This window comes from Gymnogyps californianus, chromosome Z, assembly GCF_018139145.2.
Source record: "Gymnogyps californianus isolate 813 chromosome Z, ASM1813914v2, whole genome shotgun sequence".
Classification (NCBI taxonomy): Eukaryota; Metazoa; Chordata; class Aves; order Accipitriformes; family Cathartidae; genus Gymnogyps; species Gymnogyps californianus.
This window is the reverse complement of record NC_059500.1, coordinates 68,803,150-68,825,400: the sequence shown is the minus strand read 5'-3', so window position 1 is coordinate 68,825,400 and position 22,251 is coordinate 68,803,150. Positions and strand designations below refer to the sequence as shown.

The window sequence follows — 22,251 nt, the reverse complement described above, 5'->3', positions numbered from 1 at the left end:
CGGAAATTTCTTTCAATATAACATTTTTTTATTGCAATTGTTAGTTACTTGTTCTCCCTTTCCATATCTTGCTGCTTTCTTGGTTGTTTTGTTTGAGGCGCCAAAGTTTCTTTGAACTTCTCAGCTTAAATTATGTTTATGCTGAAAATGTTACCCCTAAAATATCTGTCTTGCAGGCAATGCCCTTCCTATCAAATAGTAAACATAAAAAGAAAAAAAGATCCTTTACTGAGTGCATGGAAAGAATACATCCTGTATATCTATTTTAAAAGCTGGATTCAGTCCTTTAAAAATTTAAACAAAGGTGAGTGCAATAAAAATGCGTTGCCCTAGATAGGAAGGAAAAACGCGTGGTAGAAGCCAATCTACTTATGTGTGCTGTCGGAAGAGAGAAAGTACACATTAGTGCTAGACAGAGAATGCCCTCAAAATTGTTAAGATTTCTAGAAGTTTCCCCGTTCTGTATTAGGATGAAATCTGAATCAACAGAATACATGAAATACATATAGGAAAAGAGATCTAACCTGGCACTCATCAAGAACATAGGTGACCCAAGTTTCCCATTCTACTAACACGGACAAGAAAAACTAAGGAGGTCTGGTTGTTCAGCAACACATTCCTTCCTATTGTTTTGTCCCTCTCAAGACCTACAAAACCTTCCTGTCAAAAACTAATGTCTGCCTTTTCTAATTAAAAAATTAGCCAAAGATGACTCCCAGCCAGATCTAGCCCACATATCTCAAGTATACTGGAAGCAGTCAAAGGCAACATGCCCATGTTGCACTCCAGATAAACAGTAATTTGCAGCTCTCAGACCTTTTTCTTTGGTGGCTCAAGCAAAACACATTCTACAGCATCACAGGGAAGAAGAGGTTACCTAAGTTTCCAAGCTGATAAAAGCTTCACACACCAAAAAGTCCTACACAGCTTGATGAAGCAGGGAATAGAAATCTGCATTCTTATGCAGAAAAAAGGAGACTTGGAATGTCACACTACTCTGACAAGAGACAGAAGATTGCTTTGGGGGTTTTTTTGAGTAAAAGTAGATAATTACACTCTCCTCCCTCTCTGCCTTTGTAAAGACATTTATAGGTGTCTAAGAAAAGCGGGGGTGGTCAGGCTGCCCTTACTGGTAACACTGGAAACTGATGGTGAGCAGCGTCTATTAGCATGAGGGCTTCATTCTACATCTCTTAAAGAGAAGTCTTCCTCTATACTCATTGTTCAAAGATTCTCCAGGACGTGTGGTACATATTCCTAGGAGATCCCACCAAGACCAGAAGTCACTAGTTATGAAAGATTAACATGAATATTTGAGTTTTGGACAATTAAAACATGTTGGCCAAAGAGGAGCTAACACAATGCCCTACCCGACCCTTCTCCTCTCATAATCTGGGGATTGGAAGGATGGGAGGGTAACTCCATCACCCCTGGAGACCATAGACTGAGAAAGAAAAGCATGTAAGTAAGAATCCTGGGCCAAGGCTCCACCTCAGGCAGAAACCAGAGTTTCCTGCAACTTGCTGTTGCTGCAAAAAGCATATTTATGGCTGCTCCTACTCCTGGAGAATGCTTTATGTAAAGACACTAGTCAGTTTCTGGAGATACATGAGCAGTCTCTCTAGGCATGCAGCAGGTCCGAGTGTTGCATAACTACACATGAAACTTGATAACAGAGGGACCTGTTCCAGACCTAGAAATTTTCCTGGCAAGAGTCTAGGAGTGGGAGAGGGAAACAATTTCCTCTATCATTCTCCACTTAAAAGAGGCTTCATCTCGTCTGTTTTACTTTGTAACATCAGCTTTTCAGTCTTCAAAACGATCTGCTCCAAGTTACATGCAATTACATCTCCCAGTAGGTCCACACTTCCTAGGGAAGTCCAGATATGCTCCCCAACTAAAAGGAACACATCAGTCACTACCTGTTTGGCATCCCTTAGTAACACAGCCTTAAGCTTTCAGGCTCACAGGGGTGCCTGACCATAGCATGAAACTTCACCAACATGAAAGACGGTATGTGGCTGAAGATAGCATCCAAGTTCTTAGTGATGCACATTCACAGGTCCACAAAAATAATCATAAAGTATAATCCTGGCAGCACCAGAAAGTGATCCTTTATAGCCTTCGTGCAGAAAATAAGTAGATGCCTACCAGATGGCATCTGCCAGAGGACACCGAACAGAAGCGCAGGCACACCAAGGGTAAAATAAATGTGGACAATCACCCGCACAACAGTTCTTGATGACTCGTCTTCCCCAGTCTTCTAGCTGGCTGTTAACAATAAGACTATGTGCCTCAATAACCCCCCACGCGTTACACTGGAATATTACTAAGGAGCCAGCTCAGATGATACTCTGTTTCTCCTCCTTTTCTGTCCGCCACTTCCAGCATGGTACATAGAATGAGGGCAAGAGGAGGAATAGGAGTTAACTAACAGGGAGAGGAAAAAAGATTCAGCTCATAGAAAGGTAAATTAGACAGAGGCATAATGTTTACTTGCCCTGTTGATTCTTGAGACACTGTCTTCAGCCACCTTTTTTCTTTCCTTTTTCCTAGGACATTTTCTCATCTGTCCTAATGAGAACTGCTTAAAGGAAAGCGGAAAAGAGAGGTAGAAGCTCTCTGAGGGAAAGTGACCAAGAAAAGAGGAGGAGGAGGAGAGAAGTATGGGTCCTGCCATATGCTAAGGCAGTCCTGGTCAGGAGAAGGAAGAGGTAGGACAGAAAACAGGGCAGTGGGTCACAGCTCCCAGAAACCACAGAAACTGCCTCACCACCTTCTCAGCCAATGGCGAACAAAATAAACAGTGCACTGAACCTCTCTCAGCTTAGCAGCCTGGGACATCTTTCACTTTGAGGGGAGAAAGAAGAAAGAAAATAAGGGAGCCCATGGTTGCTGGGAATTATGAAGCCCTGTGTGCAAGTTGGCATGACTGAGCCTTAAACTCCCTCTGCTCCTTCTTTGCAGTGTTTGCACTGCACTCTTCTCCCTCTGCTACTAAAGCCTTCTTAGGCGAACTCTGTCCTCTACTTCAATAACTTCATCACAGCTCCAGCCACACAGCAAAATGGCAGTATTCTTCCTCCACCATCCTCCTCCAAAACGATGCTCCAATCCTGGAAGAATGATGGGGCCAGGCATATAGGCCAAGTCCATCGAAAGGTTGCAAAGGTAGATAATTTTTGAAGAGGACAAGTACTGTACATCGCATGGTTACGTCAGCAGCAAGGTCTCCTCTTTCTACATTCTTTTCTGCTATGAAATGGCATATGTGTTTTTATTACAACAAATAAAGCAACTCTATTCAGAACTTTTAAAATTTACCATATTTTTACTTCACAGTTGTCGTGGTTTAACCCCAGCCAGCAACTAAGCACCACGCAGCCGCTTCTCCCTCCCCCCTCCCAGTGGGGTGGGGAGGAGGGAAAAAAAAACACCATGTGAAAAACAGTGAAGTTACATGGTATAGACTTAATCCAATAAATATTTCAATTTCATCATGAATGCATCATACTTCAAAAGTCTCCTGGCTGAAACCTAGGTTTAACTTTTATTGTCACTTCCTAAAACCAAACTGACGCAGTTCCTCGACTACGCTGAGTTCTATACCTATTTTGTCTTCATTTGTAATCACAACCAGAAAGTCATCTGTACAGCTGATTTCTCAATAGTTCCATGTAGTGCAAAGTTTAGTACAATTCACCCTGCCAAAATCCTAAATAACCTCCACACTAAAATTAGCAAGATGACCTGGTCAGATTTTCAGGGATTTGCAGTTCACACAGTGTCACTAATTTAACAGCTGTAATAAAGCATCTGATTAGATTCTTTACAAAGAATGGCGATGATAAAAAAAAAAAGTAAACTGCTTCAAATAATCAACGTAACACTGAAAATATCTTACATACCTTGCCTCATTAGTTTGGCAACTTCTCATGCACAGGATTTTACCTCACTCCACTCTTATCTCTCCACCGAGAGAGACAAGAGTCATTGGTGACCTTGTATTTCACTTCTGAAAGTATATGTAATTTGGGATGTTTAAAGAATTTCTTATGCATATACAAAAACGACACACACAATGTAAGATACTCTGAGCATCACCTTGATCATACCTTTGTATACATACAAGCTTTCTTCCCAGTCCCTCATAGACTTTTTCAGTTACATTTTAGGTCTCTGAATCCAGGGATTGTCAAATTCATGCCATTAAAACCACTTGACACCTTATACTATGTGAAAAAACTTCTCAACTTTCTGTGAATTTGGAATGCTACTTCCACATGATGGTATTTTTTAAAATATATTCTTTAATATATTTTTAATATATATAAGTAATAGAAATATATATAACACATATATACAAAAAAGCAATAACAAGGATGGAATTAAGCCATAGAAGTTACATACGCAAGAACAAACAGGGAGTCTGTGGCACAGCTGGTAGACAATTTTGATTTTAACAGAAACATACAATTCAAAGCAATGACTGAAAAATGAGATCACCTTAAACTTTGACATACATAACATTTATCAATCATGCCTTAAATTCAAAATATTTAATTGCTAAGAACATAAAAATACCTTTTGTGCTTTAGAATATGGGGTGCAGTAAGTCTACCATTGAATCTGATGCCATAGAGTAGTGCCTTATGTGGAGATTTGGCAACCGCAGATAGTCCATTAGGAAAACAAGGTTATTATGTTCAACAGAACTAAATAACAGTGCACTCAGGCATCATGACCAACAGTTCAAATGTTTATCTCAAAGCTATTGTCTCCGTACTAACGCATAACATTGTAACATAAAAAGAACTTCTTCAAAAAGAGCACAGAGACCAAAGGTTCAAAAAGCTGGTAATGCCTTTTAAGCAGGCAATCTGAATCTGTGATAATCTGACAGCATGCTGTTCATCTCCTTTTAGATGATCACCCAGGTGATTAGTAATTAAAATATTAACTGTGACTTCTCTATTTTTACTGTAAGTGAAACCCTACTGTTCAACACTACTGCATTCAAAAAGAATGCATATTTAAATCTCAAAAGCAGACAAAGCCCAGAGGGAAGCAGCTCATTTGATACAACAGTCGACCACATGTGCACCTCCTACAAGTAATGGACTTCATTATTACCAAGTACAAATTCAGTCTATTGAGGTGGTAGAGACAGAATGGAAGTGTTGATCTCAGATTGTGATTATAGCCAAAATCAGTTATCCGTTTCATTAAGCAAAATTAATTAAAAATAATAATTTGGCGCCAATTTCTTAAACTTTCATTTTAAATATTTGGCTATGTTGATGAGAAAATAGGTTTTTTTGCAACACAGATCCTGAAACAATAGGTCTGACAGCCTGCATTAGGGAAGTCTTAGCATAAGTTGACCTGAAACGTCCAAATCCACTGTAACTTGAAATCAAACAAGTCACAAGCAGATGAAAAAACAGCCATGTGCAAGAAGGTACTGTACTCTAATCACAACTATGTTGGGAATTTACTGAATCAAGGTTTAAAATAAGGACCTACTGACATACATGGAGCGAAAGAAATTTAAACAATAATGCAGCAAAAATTTAATAAAATGCATTTTAGTAGCTTACTGAGAACCCTCTAAATTTAAAGGGCTTATAATAACATAGTGTAAAGGAAGTATTTAAAATATGAACAACATAGGCAAAGCAAGTTATAAGGGAAGGTGTGAGAGGTGGTATTTCAGAAGCACACCCACCCACCATGTTATCTTTCACTACCTCCCTGGTTCACAAGCTCCAGTTTCCCCTGCAGCAAGTTGTGTAAATACCAGAGATACTGGGTATTTGTACTGCTTCCCTTTCAAACACTTTGCCTTGTTTGGCTTGGCAAAAGAGTAACTACTCTTAAAGGTGCCATTTCACTAGCTAGCACACAGCATACGCACTAGCATAATGCACAGCAACAGACATTAAGTTTAGCAGTATGATGTTTCTAACCAGGGTGCCTAAGAGCACCCCATACACTACTGTACAACCGGTCCTTGGCAAGCCTTTCAAAGGCCAAAACAACGACTTTACCTGCCAGCAACTACTTGATTTGGTGATCTGAACAAGAATTTGCAGGAGGAATCTCCTCCCTATTATGCTGCAGCACAAAACAGTACGGTGTGAACTTGTGAACATCCTACTCCTTTACAGTTGTTTCCAGACACTGCCAAGCATTTCTAGGCTTTGCTGAACCTTCTTTCCAGCTAAAAGAGAGTTGGTAAGAGCACTTCAGGACTTCCTAAATACTGCTTCCCTCTAGATGTAAGTGAAGCCCTGTCTCCATTGCTGCTATTTTAGTTATAAACAGCTCTGTAACACATTTTGTGGTTCACGCATATAGAAAGACATGTGACTTAATCCATGCAGCTGCACTTTCTCCAGAATAGGTTGTCTGTCTATGTCTCCTTCCCTGCTCCAATTACAAGTTGCCTGCTAACCCCACAGCCAGATGAGAAAACCTAACCACAACCAAATACCTCCAGTTTGTTGGAAGAGCTGGAGAAAAGAGCTGCAGTCAGGAATATGAAACACAGCAGGGCATCAACTGTAGCACAACAGCGTCAAAGCAAAACACACTGAATCCTGAGGCATCTTGGAAAGTGGCAAACCACTCATCTCAAAGTACCTGGCATCTTGAGATTGCAGGAACAATTCACCCTTTGAATGTTATTGCTGCAGGATATATGATTGCTGTGCTACTTCAGTTTTAAAATCCCTTTATTAATATTGCAATACTTGATAATACCACTATACTTTTTGACATGGTATTAGAAGACGCTTAAATAGTATCAATCGCTGTGATAAGGATTCTGACTTTATTAATGATGACGTATGTGCTTTAGCCTGGTTCCCAAGCCCTACCGAACTATAGCAAGCTAAGTTCCACATAATAGTAATACAATAAATAAAAACTACTGATGAGACTATATTTTATTATGAATTTAATTTCAAAATAAATGATACTGTTCAACATGAGAGCAAAACTAGGATTTTTACAAACTAGACTTTATGAAAAGTCTAGATGCTCTTGGGTATTTTCAAATCATTACACTGTTCTGTGAAGAGCTTACCAGACTTCCATGAATGTTCATGGAAAACTAGCTTCAAGAAAAAAGGAATTACATTTTGCTTTCCCACCAGCAACCAAACTTTTTACAGGAATCACTCCAGCCTCAAAGTCCAAAGAATTTTCAGGAAAGTTAGCATTATTTCAAGCAAAATTAATTCTAACCTACACCACCAACAACTATATGCAGAATACAATACAAAATGTCATCTTCTCCATTCTATTCCACAATGCTTCTCTTTTTACTTTTCCTCACATTCAAACCCTTACCTCCCTCCCAGGAGCATCTGTGCAATCTCTCTATCTACATATATGTGTGTCATTCAGAAATAAGAGTATGAGGAAAGTGAATGATCTTTACTCTAAGTGATTGATCTTTCCACTCAAAATTATTTATGTCTCTTTCTCTCTCCTTTTTATCACCCAGCAGAAATTGTTTTCCACAAGAGTCTAAGGAGGTTGAGTTTGACTGTGTATGTGCCAAATACCAATACAAATCATATCTGTTATCCAATGAATGTGCAATGGCAAGCATGAAGCACCGAAAAAAAATGAAGATCAACATATTGTGAACTTCAGCCTCAGAAGCCTGCACTATATATATATATATATATATAAACTAAATCCGTGGTTTTTGAATGGTATTCTGGTTTTAACTTATGTTAAATACAGTCGGGTTAAAAACAAAACACATTGGGGTGCAAATCTATGGACAAAGTACACAGGAGATGTAATGATGCGGCTGAAAATAGCACAAAGCGTTATTAGATAAATCCCATGTAATTCACTTCTTTGGCAAGGCTGGAGGAATTGAAGGAGCACGGCATGACATCTATTTTCATTCTGCATGAAGAACAAAGTTCTTTATACCCAAACAACCTTTCTGGCTCACATAAACCTGTCTCTCTTTTATTCTAATGTAGGTACAGAAGAAAACAGTTTCCCAGTGATTTTTTTTCCCCTCTACAGCCCTTGTTATGCAACTGGATAAAGGCTGAGCTTCTACAGAACACATGGGAGACTTCCAACCCAAGGAAAGGGCTCATAATTGCAAAAAAATTCGCATTATTATTTCACCACAAATACAACATTCAAAAGTTAAAGGTTCACAGAAAATGTAATAACACAGATATTACCATTTGCTGAAATTAAGCAACATTATAAAGTATTTAAAAAAATACAAAGGAAAGAATGCTCACAAACTATCTTCCTTACCAAGTGGGGTGTGTAACCCCAGTACATCTAGCTGTGAGAAGACTCTTATTTCACAAGACAATAGAGTTTAGGATGAGCTCCCTAATCAAAGAAAATTTGCTAAAGAAAGTACAATGCCACTAGGAGATATCAGTCTTCCAATATTCTTTAAATCTACAATGAACTAAATTACCCTGGAATTATTATGTTGCTGAAGGTGACATTGAACAGGATAAATCACTGAACCAAGGTTAGGGCCACCTGCAGATGCTAATCATCCAACAACACTGCAAGGAACAGAATATCAGTCTTATTGACCACGCTGATTTCAAATACAAGTCATTATATTCTGCATATCAATATTCTTATTTAATTTCATTTCTATTTTATCCATGCACTTCAACAGAAGTGGCTGTAGTTATTTCTCTATATGAAGATCAATAGGTATTGCAGAGTCTGCTACAATGAACGGCTTGTGTAAAAATTAGCCCTAATGAGAAGCTGAGAAATTATATGTAAAAGAATTATTCTCACTGTCAACCCCACATGAATTTCTTAATGGGCAAACATTAAAAAAAATAAATCAAAAATTCCAAGACCCGTTAAAGAGGTTCTCCTTTCTTTCATCATATTCTCCACTGTTGTTGTGTTGTTTGGGTTTTTTTTAAAGTAACAGAATTACAATAAAAAGGTCAGAAAGCACCAAACTGTAGTTACAAAAAATATCCCTATTTAGAACTTCACACACACACAAAAAAAATCACTGATACTACATTTAAAGCATCTAAGTCAGAATTTTCAGTTACAGTCAATCAGTTAAGTATATATAAATATACATAATTGCAACTGTCTACACAGTGACAATTGCTCCCTGACAAAGCTGAGTATACATACAGTACTGTACTTTCTGGGCTGATTCAAAAAATGACACTTTCAAACAAAGCTGTGTAGTTAATGTGAAAATTCTTATGATGAAAAGTAAGACTATTTCATACATATCAGCATTTTCACATGAGCAGAATATTTAGTCTGTACTTATTAAACCACAGACATATGAATACCTACCCTGCATTATTACTGACTGCTGTTATTCCTTTTACTCCAGTCTTCAGTAAACCGCCAATGAGGTTTTCAGGAATCCCACACAATCCAAAACCTGTGTAAAACAAAAGAAAATTGAATATGTAACAAGTGTTTGAAAGAACACAGATTAATCAGAAGCCTGAGAATGTGCACTGTTTAATTAAAAATCTTTTCTGAGTAGAACAAGCTCCTTAATTGACTAAATAAACCAACACTTCTGGAAAGAGTTGCACCCTAGTACTGGAATCTCCCAGTTACTAGATGCTTCCCAGTTTGGATGAAAGCCATTCAACCATCAGAGGTCTGCTCACACACAAATGGCCTTTGTAGAAGGGCTCCAGGACCCTGGCTTTCCTGATGTGTGTCCTAACCACTGTACTCATTATTCCTCCTTCTCTTTCCACCCAACTAACCTTCAGTTCTTTGCTGCACATAACAATGTCAAACAGGAGGAGTGAGGAGCTCTCCCACAGAGTTTAGCCTATAATTAGGTGATAAAAATCTGGGAAGCTTAACGCTCTCAGGAAGGTGTGTAACTGGAAGCACAGTAACCCAGACCCCCACCCAGGCTGAGGTGACTCACACTCCTACCTATTATGGAAGAACCCAGTATGAATGGTAATAATATGGTAACTTCATAAAATGAAATACCATGCCACATTTGAGGCGCCTAAGTCTTAGGCCAGGCTCTAACACTACAACTACTACCACTTCCTTCCCTACTTAGCCTCAGATCTTCTTTTGTTCCAACAACAACAAAAAAATACAATAATTCTTCCTAGAAGGCATTTTGCCTCATTACACATCTCCAGTGAGGTTTCCCATGTTTTACAACATTACATTCATTACTTCTTCAATACTAAAAATCGCTTCTAACCTACTAGAGGGATTGCTTTTCTTTCAGTACATTGAACAGCATGAAATTGTGGAAATCACCCAGAATATTCAAAAGCTCAAGTGACAGTGAAAGTCAGTATGACACAACTTCTTGACTCTTCTGGAAATGCTACACATAACCATTTAGTGTAACGTAGATAAGTATTATCTTCACTTCCTACAGCCAGAAACAGGCTAGGCGAATTGTTCAAGGTCGCAGAGACCCAGTGACTAGGCAGATACAGAATATAGAAAATGCTACCATAAAAATAATCAAACCAAATTTTATTTCTTCACCATCTGAAAAACCCCACGTTGATTTTCTGCATTCAAACTGGCACAAGTGAAGTCCAACACTTCACTAGTGGGGAAAAAAACCTAATGATTTTTCTGAGGCTTTTTTCCTCCCCTAAGAAACAAACTGGGATTTTCTCATTGAAAGAGTTTGCCTCTCATTAGCAGAGTAGGAAATCACTTGTTTAAAATACCCATACAAATATATGGATTCTGTAAAAAGTATCTCATTAATAGAACATGTGATTGCATCCATAAAGAATTTAAATACTTACCACCAACAAGTATAGTTGCCCCATTGGGTATATCTTTTACAGCTTCAACAGGATCAGTATAAAATTTGGTGTTGCGATGACAGCTAGTAGAAAAATAGCATCCACAAATCTGGAACAACATTAAAAGAAACAAGTGAATGAATAAAAAGCATTATACAGTAGCTTTATAATGATGATATACCTCTGGCTAGATAATGGGGAAAATATATAAAAAAAGATATTGCTACTGTAAACACTAAACATTGGATGGAGGTGGGGGGGAGAGAAGGGTTCAGGTCTCCAAAACAAGGACTCTGTTGTCTCAGTATCCCCCACATCACCCATATTTTACGACATTCATATGTATTATGAAGGCTTTAGGCTTAATATGAGCTGCACCAATTTGACAATATCCAAACAGATTTTAAATATCTGAATTCCATCCTAAACTGCTGACAAATTGTGACTTATTGTGAACAGATTTACAAATGCAATTCCTCAGCACGAGTTAGAGCAACCCAAAGACTGCTCTAACCTATATATTGTTACTTGTAGTTTCAAAGATACCCAGACACTAAACATAACCAGAAATTGCTGAAGCAGAGGCCAACACCACCACAAAATTTGAGTGGAGGCCAAGAAACAATATGAAGTACAGCGCTGTGCTGGCCGTATAGTAAGCAGGGACTCTTCAACAGAGTGAACCTTCCCCCAGCTTCCTAACACAGTCTTAGTGCTCTTTGTGTTGTTGAAGAACAGCCCAGAATCAGGGAGACTCCAACAAACTGATGAAATAGGGAGGTCAAGAGGGAAAGCAATACAAATCCCACCCCCAAAACTAGACTTCACAGTGCATTACACATTAACCATCATAACTCATCTATCATGTTCTTAGGTCACGGTTACCCTTTTTTTTTTTCCCTTCAGTATTTCCCACTAATACTACCATGCATTAACATTAATCAAGTACTGTCAAGGCATCAGGAGTAACTGACATTTAAGTCACTACATTGACACAGTCTCCATAAATTGAGAGTATTTGGAAGTTAAAATACTAACTACTGGTGTTTCCACTTCTAATCTGATAGCAGAAGTGAGAAATTTTAAACTGGGAAAGAGGGAAAAGAATGAGTAAATAAATAATAAGCAAGCTAATCTACACACGTTTTAAAGACAATAACCTAATTCTTCCCTGAAGAGTTGCCTTAAGATCCAATTACAACCAGGGCAATAATTTTTGGCTCAGTTTCAAGATTACACAAACTGCCTTCTTTAAAAAATTAAGGCTGCAAGAGTTTATACTGAATATTAAGAAAACCCTTCTGAATGGAGGCTTATCTCCTTCCCAACGGAAACACTGATGTTCCTCTGCTTTGATGGGCTCAAAAAAAAAAATCAGTATGTGGGTCACAAGGAACAGTGCCAGATGAGAAAAAGACCCTTCCCCATGCTCAATTATACCATGACTATTTCTTTCAGAAACATTTTTTCATAATGACAGTAAGACTGCAAAGAGCATCTCTTCTGGTCACATTCAGCAGGCAAGTGACAAAATGAGTATTAAGTGCTGGCAGCCTTGGGAGCCCTGGTACAACAGGGCTGCAAGCAGGCATGAGGGCCAGGGCTGGAGGGAGGCCAGGCCACTGCCATGTCCCTGTACCCACATATAGGAAAATATTTTAAAAAGACCACGTGGTACCTTTTCTTTAATCTTCCCAACTGCCTGTAACAGTGGGGAACAACAGAGCAGCATGTGTTACGTAAGCGTGCATTCCCAGGTTGGATGTCTCTAATGAGGGCACCTGCCCTTTTATACTAAATATGTTATTTTCAGTTCCTTTCCCACACATTCTGCCATCTGAGAGCAACGGGCTTTCAGTGAGCTGAGGTGCCAGGGATCACCCATGCTCCCCTGCACACCGGGGCAGCAAGCTAAGACCTCAGGAGCTGGCTGCAATTCTGGCAGCCCAGATTTAAGAGAGAAGTAACATGGGGACAGATAAACTCCTAGAACGATCAACAAAATCGAAGTAAATTTTACAGAAGAATAAAATATAACTTAGGAAAACAAAGACTGAAAGAGCTATGATTATTTGTCCATAAAGACATCAGGAAGAGTAAACACAGGCATGAGAAGGAGTGTAGATGAGCCGCTTCAACTAAAATAAAATAAGAACAGCCACAGAAACAATTCTGGCTGAAGAGACAAAAAATTAACTTGGCTATGGTTACACATGGGCTGGAAACCATTAGATCTGTGAGGTTTGGCAGAAGCTTCCCCCAGGAAGAGCAAAGCAAGCAAGCAAGCTTGCTGCACAGCTGAACTCCACACATTTATGAATGGCAATATATGGCAGGGCTGCCAAAGAGCTGTGCACACAGACCTGGACCCTCCCTGCCTACACCTGCAACCTACCTCTAGGAAAGACCAATGTGGTAAGAGCACGATTGCAATATACAGTAACATACTGTAATCGCGCTGCGATTTCAAATGCAGGGGAAACAAAATTAAACCTCAAAGCCAAACCTCCGGGCCTGGTCCCTCAAGGTCACCACATCCCAACCCGCCGCCAGGGCCAGGCCTGCCCCGGGGCCGCGCTCTGCCCTCCTCCCCGCCGCCCGCCTTCCGCAGCGCCCGCGGGCCTCCTTCGGGCCAAAACCGTCACGTTAATAGGAAAAAAAAAAAAAAACAAACAAAACAAAGCCCATCACTTCCCCGGGGGGGCGGCCGCCCGGCCCCGTCCGGCTCGCCCGCCCGCGGAAGACGTCGACCCCCGGCGGAGGCGGCCCCGAGCGCGGCCCCGTCGCGGCGGGTACCCTACCAAGGTCACCGCCGCCCGGGCAAGGGCGGCGGCGGCGGCAAAGGCCTGGCGGGTAGGGGGACGCGGAGGGGTGCACGGGCCGCCGGTGGGGCCGGCCGCTGTAGGGTAGCGCGGCCGAGCGGCGGTCCGGGGCTCTGGGTGCCCCCGCCGCCTCGCCTTACCTCAGCCCCGGCGCCCCGCGCCCGCGCGGCGGGAAGGAGGATGCGGCGGCTGAGCGGCTGCAGGAGGAATTTGTACGCCGCCATCTTCGCGCTGCGCGGCTCTCGGGGAGGGAAGCGGACGGGCGGCGGGCTGGGCCGAGGCGGCGGCTGCTGCTGTCCAACGCCGGGCGAAGGGAGCGGGAGCGGGCGGGACTGCGGATCCCACGGGCGGAGGGAGGGTGGGGGGCTCGGCCCTGACGCGCACTGACGTCGGCTGCGCCCGAGGCGGGGCCGCCGCCTGAGGGGAGCCGGCAGCCGCCGGGGCCCCGGCGGCTGCCGGCTCCCCTCAGGCGGCGGCCCAGGCCGAAGCGCGGGAGAGCTGTCCAGCCGCCCCGCGGCTGCCGAGCCCAGGGAGCCCGGCCCGGGCGCTGTCCCACTGGGGGCCGGCGGCACAGGCCAGGGCAAGGGGGAGCAGCCCCCACTCCTGGAGCCTCGGGGAGCAGATGTAGCCTCGACATGCTACAGCCCACTGATAGCCCCGACCCAGCAGTCAGCAGTTTTGTTCTTAAAAACCCTCAGACCCACGGAAAACACAGGTGGACAAACCCATCAACATTACAGTCACTTCAGGTGTCAAGGGTGGGGGTTCTCCTGTTTTCCTTCTGATGCTCCACTGTTTCCACAGGTGCGCCATCGGAGATGTCTCCCTGTGAAGTTAAGGTGGCTTAAATTTCTGTCCTGTCACTTTGTGACCGAGGACTAACATCACGAGAATTAAGGATGGTTAAGAGAGGCTTTGAATGGTTAAGTTTCCAGTGCGTTGCCCTTAGGGTGAGCCAGGCTCCAGTAAGCACATGGTCTCCACAGGGCACTTGGATGCTATGTTTGGGTGGGAAAATGTTACTAGAATAGAAGTGTATTTGTTTAACCAGCCGCGTGATGTGAACTACTGGCATTTCTGCTGCTGCTAGAAGGGAAATTCAAAGCATGCCTCCACCATTATTTACACTTTCTAAAAATAGCCCAAATGATCAGTGCATGCCCTAACGATGCCCGATGGAACAGAAGGATTCACAGAAAAATGTGAGAAGCTGTTTAGATGCAGGAAAAGAGAAATTCCACTCGCGCACATGACAAGAGGTCACACTTCTTGCAGGTCATGCTGCTCCTTATCTTGTTTCCAGGCTGTCTCCAACGCAGCTGCCGGCCTCACTGTGCTTAGCCATCGCGGTATGAACACGCAGCAGGATAACTTACAACGAGGAAGCCAAGGTTTTAAGAGGGTGCTGCCAGTCTCCAAAGTGTTTGCGCACACCCAGTCCATTTTATTCAGAGTGCTCGTCCAGCCTTGCAGGTGCTGGTCCGTGGCCCCTACAATGCCACTCGCTTATGCATTTTAAAGGGTGGTGGTACCTGTAGTTACAGTTCACATAACAGACAAACCTTGCAGATGCCAGTGAAGCATGGTGGAGGCACCTTCACTGTCGGGAAGGTTTGGGGTTTTTTTTTTTTCTAGGTACTCACCGTATTTAGCTAGTCAGTTAAGTCTGGGACAGTTCCAGGTGTAAAGAGCTACAAATTACAGGGGCTTAGTGAACTGAAAAACAAAGTAACAGCACAGCTTGTACTCTTCCAGCGCTAAGCATCAGCAGAAAAGTTTTACGGTACTGGATTTCTGAATCTCGGTTCTACCTAAATTTCATAGAGGCATGTAAATTCCTTAAGTCACGTTTCCTTTCATGAAAAAAATTCCCTAAGCATTGAAAAACTTGTCTAAAAGAAGTTTATTCTCTTCAGTTCAGTAACTATCTTCCTTTAAACCAACAGTGTGCATTCTCAAACTTATCAAAGTGTTCACTCTTGAGTACTTGTTACATACCCAGCTAGCATTTATTTTGCATGGGATTTGGACTATTTGCGACTCCAACAGCATTCCTCCTTGCAGGCTGGAGGAAGGGGGCTAACTGCATGCCGTAGGTATAGTGCATGAGTATTAATACCTCCTTGGAACATCTACTCTGCAAAGCTGGTAATTCTACTTATATAAATCACAATTTCTGAAGTAGGAAATTAGGGGGATATAACTTCTCCTTATCAGGTGCTATGGATTATCTAAAATCAAAATTATTAAAAAGAAATTGTGCAAAATCCACATGCTTTGGACTGCAAGCCTCTTATTTTGGCTCAGAAAATCTCCAAACATAACTGAATGAGTAGATAAAAGAATTTATTCTGGAGTAGTTTATAAAGGATAGTAGATCATCTACTTTGTCTTAATTTTTAAAATGTCTTAAAGCTCTTCACACAACAAGGACTACAACTAAGCAGCCAATGTGAAACAAGTCTCTAAAATGATCAAGAATATTTTTAATATGATCTTATTTTATTCATTGTAGTAAATCACGTAACAGTGGTAGCATGCAAGTCAAACACTTTTCAAGTTCAACAGCATTTACAAATGAGTAGCCGGAGAGTTTTGAGCCCTTGGTGCCAAAAACAAGTCAGCAGGTAGGCATTCTGGAGCTACCACGGGTTAATCATTATATACACCATATAACACCAGCTTACTTATACTACCACCAAGCATAATAAGACATGAAAGTCAGCACTCCAGTACAGTGAAATAATATTTTCCAGCAAAGCCACCAAAGAGTTAGCAGATAGACAGGCTATTTTTATGTTTGATTTACCTGTACAGGGGGAAGAACCAGAACTCTGAGATGAACAAATTTGTTTCTAGACAAATTTCTTAAAATTTGTTTATACTTGACCCAGATTTTAGCTAATTAAAATTTAGCCATTTACCTTTCTTTCCAATCCATTGGAATTTGGCAACAAAATTCAGTTATTGAGGCATGAAAATCACATACGGAGCCACACAGAAGGGAAAGCTCATTAAACTATGCAGCAACTAGAACACACACAGAACACCTAAACTTACCTCCAACATGTTAATAGGTCCCAGTTCTGAAACAAGAAGCTGGTGTTTAAGTACTTTTGAGTATTACTCAAAATACTAAAATATTTTTTTATATTAATCATTTAAGAGCACTTGAAACTCATCTTTGGATAAAGTGGAATGAACCTGATTCCCTTGATACAGGATGGAAAGTGAAAGAAAATTCAAAGATTATTTCATAGCATCTACATCTTCCTGCAAGAATGGAGTACTACAGGGAACACAAATAAAGGAAGGATATAAAACTTACGATACAGACCTAAAAGCATTAGATAATTATAAATATATTCCAGCTGAGAACATAAAAATAATTACAAGCTCCTGTGCAATATATTCAACAATTTTAAGATCAACTCATAGTGTTTACAGGAAACATATTTAACTAGGGGAAGACAAAAGGGCTGCTACCTGCATCACCAATGATTACACTAGTAAGCCATGCGAACTTAAAAATTCAACTTATTAACACGGTTCCAGTGAAAGGAAGGTCATTACAAAGAAAAATAGATATTTACAGGTCTAGTGAAAACTATATGTGTTAAAAATCAGCAGGGATTTGTCAAATGAAAGTTCATACATAATTAAACATAAATACCAAAGGCAAAATTAAATCGGAAAACAAAAAAAAAAAAACAAAAAGCCATCTTCTAGACAGTTATGGAAATGTAAAGCAAATGAGAGAACCACAGAGCCAAGATTTTTGAAGGAAACAACCTGTGGAGCTGTTGAGGAATCCCTTTGCCGACTAACACTGGCAACATTTTCTCTTCACAGTCCTAAGCTTAAGATCAAAGGGGATACCCAACTATGAAAGGCTCCTGAAGCTACATAATAAGGAAGAATCAACAACCGTTTGACAAGAGCAGTTCTTTATCCCTGAAGGACCTCTTGAGCAGAGAATAGAAAGTCAACAAATATTTTTGTTACAATGAATATCATAGTAGAATACAGCTCACCTAAATAAGAAAATTAAAAAACCTAATTGGATGAGGAGATCCATATTGCGAAAAACAATCTGGGGGGATTTTTTTTGTTTGTTTCATACTAGTCCAGTTTCCATTACAGCAGTCTCATATTTTAGGCAGGATGCCCTACTTTCATATAAATGATACAGAAGTTTCTACATCATGTCAGACTATCACATCATTATTACAAGCCAAGATAAGCAAATATGCAGAACTTCTTAGAAGCCACTGAACATTTTATACTTGGTCAAAATTGGAGAATTAAAGTTACCGCAGCAAGTTATTCACTTATTAACCTCGACAGCACTGAGAAATAGCCACTGAAATATCAGCAGTTAAATCAACAGCTAAGTAGTTACTTCAAATTGGTAGTCTTAAAAATACAAAACTTCAAACTTTGACCACTGCAAATGCTGCATCACAATTCAAAACCACAGTACTTACAAGGTGTAATTAAAATTAAGGTGTCATTTTTGTTTAAATAGAACCACAAAGTCTGTTACTCAGCATGATCCTTGGCACTTCTATTCATGTTCATATATTGCATATATAGTAACTGTCATCAACACTGTCTAAATTAGTTAAGCGTAATAACCTTCAACAGTGACAGTCAGCATGTCTACTAGTTCTGGAGAAAGGATAAGTGACTCAACATTCCTTTACAGCAGGAGTGAGGAAAAACCAAAATGCCTATTCAGCAGATATTTGCAGACATCAGCTGCACAAGTTCCATGTGTTTGTGTATTGATATATTTATGGAGGCTGGTTTAAATTCTTATTCAGAATACCCTACTAATCTCTTACTCCTCATTTTTGCCAGGAATTTTTTTGCTGCAAGAATGCAACAGAACAGGAAAGTCTTTTTTTTTCCCTACTCTGGCCAAGCTGAAAGAATGGGGTTATTTTACGCTCCATACCGATAGTGTTGTAAAAGAGTAAAGGTAAACATAACAAAAGGGACTACAGAAACAATAAACAGGAATCCTGAGCAGCTGTCACACTGCAAGTCAGTTCATGTTTGGTACCACTACTGTAACAGGCTTTTCCGGATTCTGCAAGGCAATGTTACATTAATAAGCTGCATGAGGTACTTTCAAACAAACCTCATCAGCAACAGAATGTACTTTAAACTCAGAACCTAGGAGGAGTGTGTAAAACTACTAGTGAAGAAATATTTTTCCTTGTATTTGATACACAACTTACAAAAACAAATATAGAACCTTAAGATGGTAATACAGACCTGTGTTTGCAGACGTTGTACACAGTAAACAGATCACACACACCCCCCCCACCCCTTACCTCACTGCAGCTAGTGCTGTACAGTAAGACTACAGGACAGCAATCAGAGTTGGAAATGAAGAAAAACAACACCTGCCTGGTCTGCAAGTTTCGCCTATAACTCCAAGTTTCCTCTTTGAAACTTGGACTTTGCCATCCATTTCATGGGTGTGGAGCTCAATTGGCAAGCACCATTTCTTGGCTACAAGAGTCTAGCATGCAAACTCACGCATGCAATCCAAGCCCTTGTAATTATTGTATCCTCCACTGACTAGGGAGCCAGTTCCCTGTGTGCGCTGGCAAAACCAAGTGTCAATCCATTCTCATTTGAATTCTTTTGCCTAATTCTTCTAGTCCATCCAGCTGCTGGAGGAACAGCTGTCTGGAGTTCAGTACGGCTTCCCCCCTATAGTGGGCAGCTCATGAATGGCTTGGTTAGTATTCTCAATGGTCCCAAACTTACACATCTAACGGGAAAAGCAGACAGTCATTTTCTGTGACATTTCATTTCTCAGTTGCAATCAAATGAACAGAAGAATTAGTAAGGAAGGTAACTTAACTTTCAGACAGGATATATGGCAAAATCTGAAACTTTTGTTGTTAAATTTTTTACGTGATTTAAAATGAACGCCTAACATTCACTCGTCCATCTTTTTAAAAGGCCTCTTAGAATCAGTTAGTCTTAGAATATCGGGTTTTCCTTCAGCTCTCCCCCTGTTTTGGTAAATTGTATCTGTCTGATTTTAAACCTGGTTGTACAAATACACACTCAAAAGGAGTTTGGAAGCCTGCTAAGCTTAAGCAGCAGGTTCCCTGTGTTTACAAGCACACAGCTGCTTCTTGCAAAGCTCTCAGGCCTCTTGCTCTCAATTTCACCAGCTCCAAACATCTCGTCAAAGATACGGATGGTTTGTTTCAGGGGCCAGTTTGAAGCCATACCCTAACAGTTCACTGAAGACTTCCGTAGTCTGCTTTTGGGGTTTTGCAGAGTTTCAGGAAACACAATCATTTCAGATTGACATCACTACCACAGAACATCCTCGTTAAAAGCTGGACTATATTGAGTGCACCGGTGACACCCTGTGGCATCCTGCTGAACTCTCAAACAGAAAGGGCTTCAAGGTGTTTGACATTTGTCTTCCTCCAGCACCAGTGCTTGTCCTCACTTAAGACTAGCAGGCCTCAGTGAGGTGCTACTTCTGTAGCACGTTTGGCATAGAGATCTTTAAGTGCCAATGGTAACCAGGAAGACTGGTTTGAAACTAATTATATGGGAATGGCAAAAAAGGGTCTCAGATTCCCACAAATTTGAAAGCACCTTTAGAATGTATAATTCACATGACTCTAGATTATTTATCCGAGTGACAAACATGATACTTTTTGGTTGTAGTGCATTTAAATTGTTCATAATTCAAGCAAGCACTTCCAGAATTTCACTCAGCTTGCAAGTTATCCACAACAGGAATCAGAACACTTGTCAACAATCTTGCATTTCCCTTTTACCTCACAGGCTAGAACCTTGATTACCATTATCATGGTTTGCCACTCCAGCAGTTATGCACCATAACAGAGGAACTACCTGTGACAAGAACACGTCTTCAAAATCAGTATGCTTATATTTATTTTCTTATGCCTTTGAAAGATAGGGTATTTGGTTGAACATAGGTTCAAGAGGGTACTCTGGGCAGTCACACTCCCAGTTAACAGATTTCCAGCAAGCCAACCAGAACACCGCAGACACTTCACATCCTACTCCATGCTTAACGTACAAGAAACACGGACTTCTTGCCCTAGCAAGGACAGTACATGCGTTTGCATGGTTGAACATTCAACTGTAGTACAGGAAAAGGGGTGGTGAGGTGTCGTGATTTAACCCCAGCAAGCAGCTAAGCACCACACAACCTCACTCCCCGCTGCGCTCCCAGTGGGATGGGGAGGAGAATCAGGAAAAAAGGTAAAACTCCTGGGTTGAGATAAGAACGGTTTAACAACTAAATTACAATATACTACTAACAATAATAATAATGAAATATAATAATAATAATAATAATAATAGTAACGAAAAGGAATATAACAAAAAAAAAAAGGGATAAAAACAAGGAATAAAATAAAAAAACCAGTGATGCGCAATGCAATTGCTCACCACCCACTGACCGATGCCCGAATAGCGATCCAACCCTCCCGGCCAACCTCCACCCCCCCCCGTTTATATACTGGGCATGACGTTCTATGGTATGGCATATCCCTTTGGCTAGTTTGGGTCAGCTGTCCTGGCCACGCTCCCTCCCAGTTTCTTGCACACTTGCTTGCTGGCAGAGCATGGGAAACTGAAAAATCCTTAACTTAAGATGAACGCTACTTAGCAACAACTAAAAACATCAGACTGTTATCAACATTATTCTCACACTAAATCCAAAACACAGCACTGCACCAGCTACTAGGAAGAAAATTAACTCTATCGCAGCCAAAACCAGGACACCAGGCTTTTAACACAGATGAGCTTCCCAGTCATGTTCATCTGAAAGATACAATTACATGAGCACAACTTAGGAAGGCAGCGTCATTAAGAGTGGGAAGAAGGGGCAAGAGAGCAGAGCAGCTGTTTAAACTAGTACTCTTCTGAGAGAAACATTTGCCAAACTAAGGCATGACACCTCTGTCTTGCATTCTCAAGTACACATTGCTTCTTATCCATCCCATGATCCTTTCAGGAATGTTTTGGGTTTTTTTTTTCTCAAAAGAAAACCCAGAAGAACCGGAAAAGCTTTAATGCTAAGTGCTACATAGATTAATACAATAGCCCAATTAGTAGATTTAATTTTGCTATGATCCAAGGGAATTAACTGTATAAAACCTCTTATGGTGGCACAAGACTTTACTAAAAGCCAGACGAAGGTTCTCTGAGGGTACGTTACACATTACAGTTTCAGAAGGAAGTTACAGTCTCAGCTTACAGCCATCCAGATCAGCGTGGTGATCCAACTGCAGACTACATCTGTGGAAAAAATGTGCAGCATTCAGTCAGATAAGCGAGCCGACCTTACCCACCAAACCGTCACATGACTCTAGGATTAACACAATTAAAGATGGGAACATGCAGGTAGGGACATGAGTCTGGTCACTTGTTTGACCAAATGACATTACTTCTGCATTAGCTAGAAGTCGACTGTGAAGTAATACCCTAAATTACATACACAGTTGGGGACTGGGGTGAAGACTGCTGTAAGCAGGTTGGCCTAGACTGACACACACAGGAGCCCATAAATGAGATGTGGCAGGCACGAGCATTCTCCTGGATGA

General features: G+C 40.9%; 1 protein-coding gene across 1 annotated transcript in view; it reads right to left on the bottom strand.

Moving 5' to 3' along the window:
• The window catches only part of OXCT1 (3-oxoacid CoA-transferase 1), an 88,585-nt gene extending 74,681 nt beyond the window's left edge, over positions 1 to 13,904 (bottom strand). Inside the window, exons 1-3 of the mRNA XM_050912916.1 lie at positions 13,771 to 13,904; positions 10,809 to 10,917; positions 9,346 to 9,436 (exon numbers count right to left, since the gene is read on the bottom strand). Coding sequence (XP_050768873.1) covers positions 9,346 to 9,436; positions 10,809 to 10,917; positions 13,771 to 13,854 — 284 coding nt within the window. The 5' untranslated portion in view covers positions 13,855 to 13,904. The remainder of the gene's footprint in view (positions 1 to 9,345; positions 9,437 to 10,808; positions 10,918 to 13,770) is intronic.
• Positions 13,905 to 22,251: the final 8,347 nt, after the last annotated feature.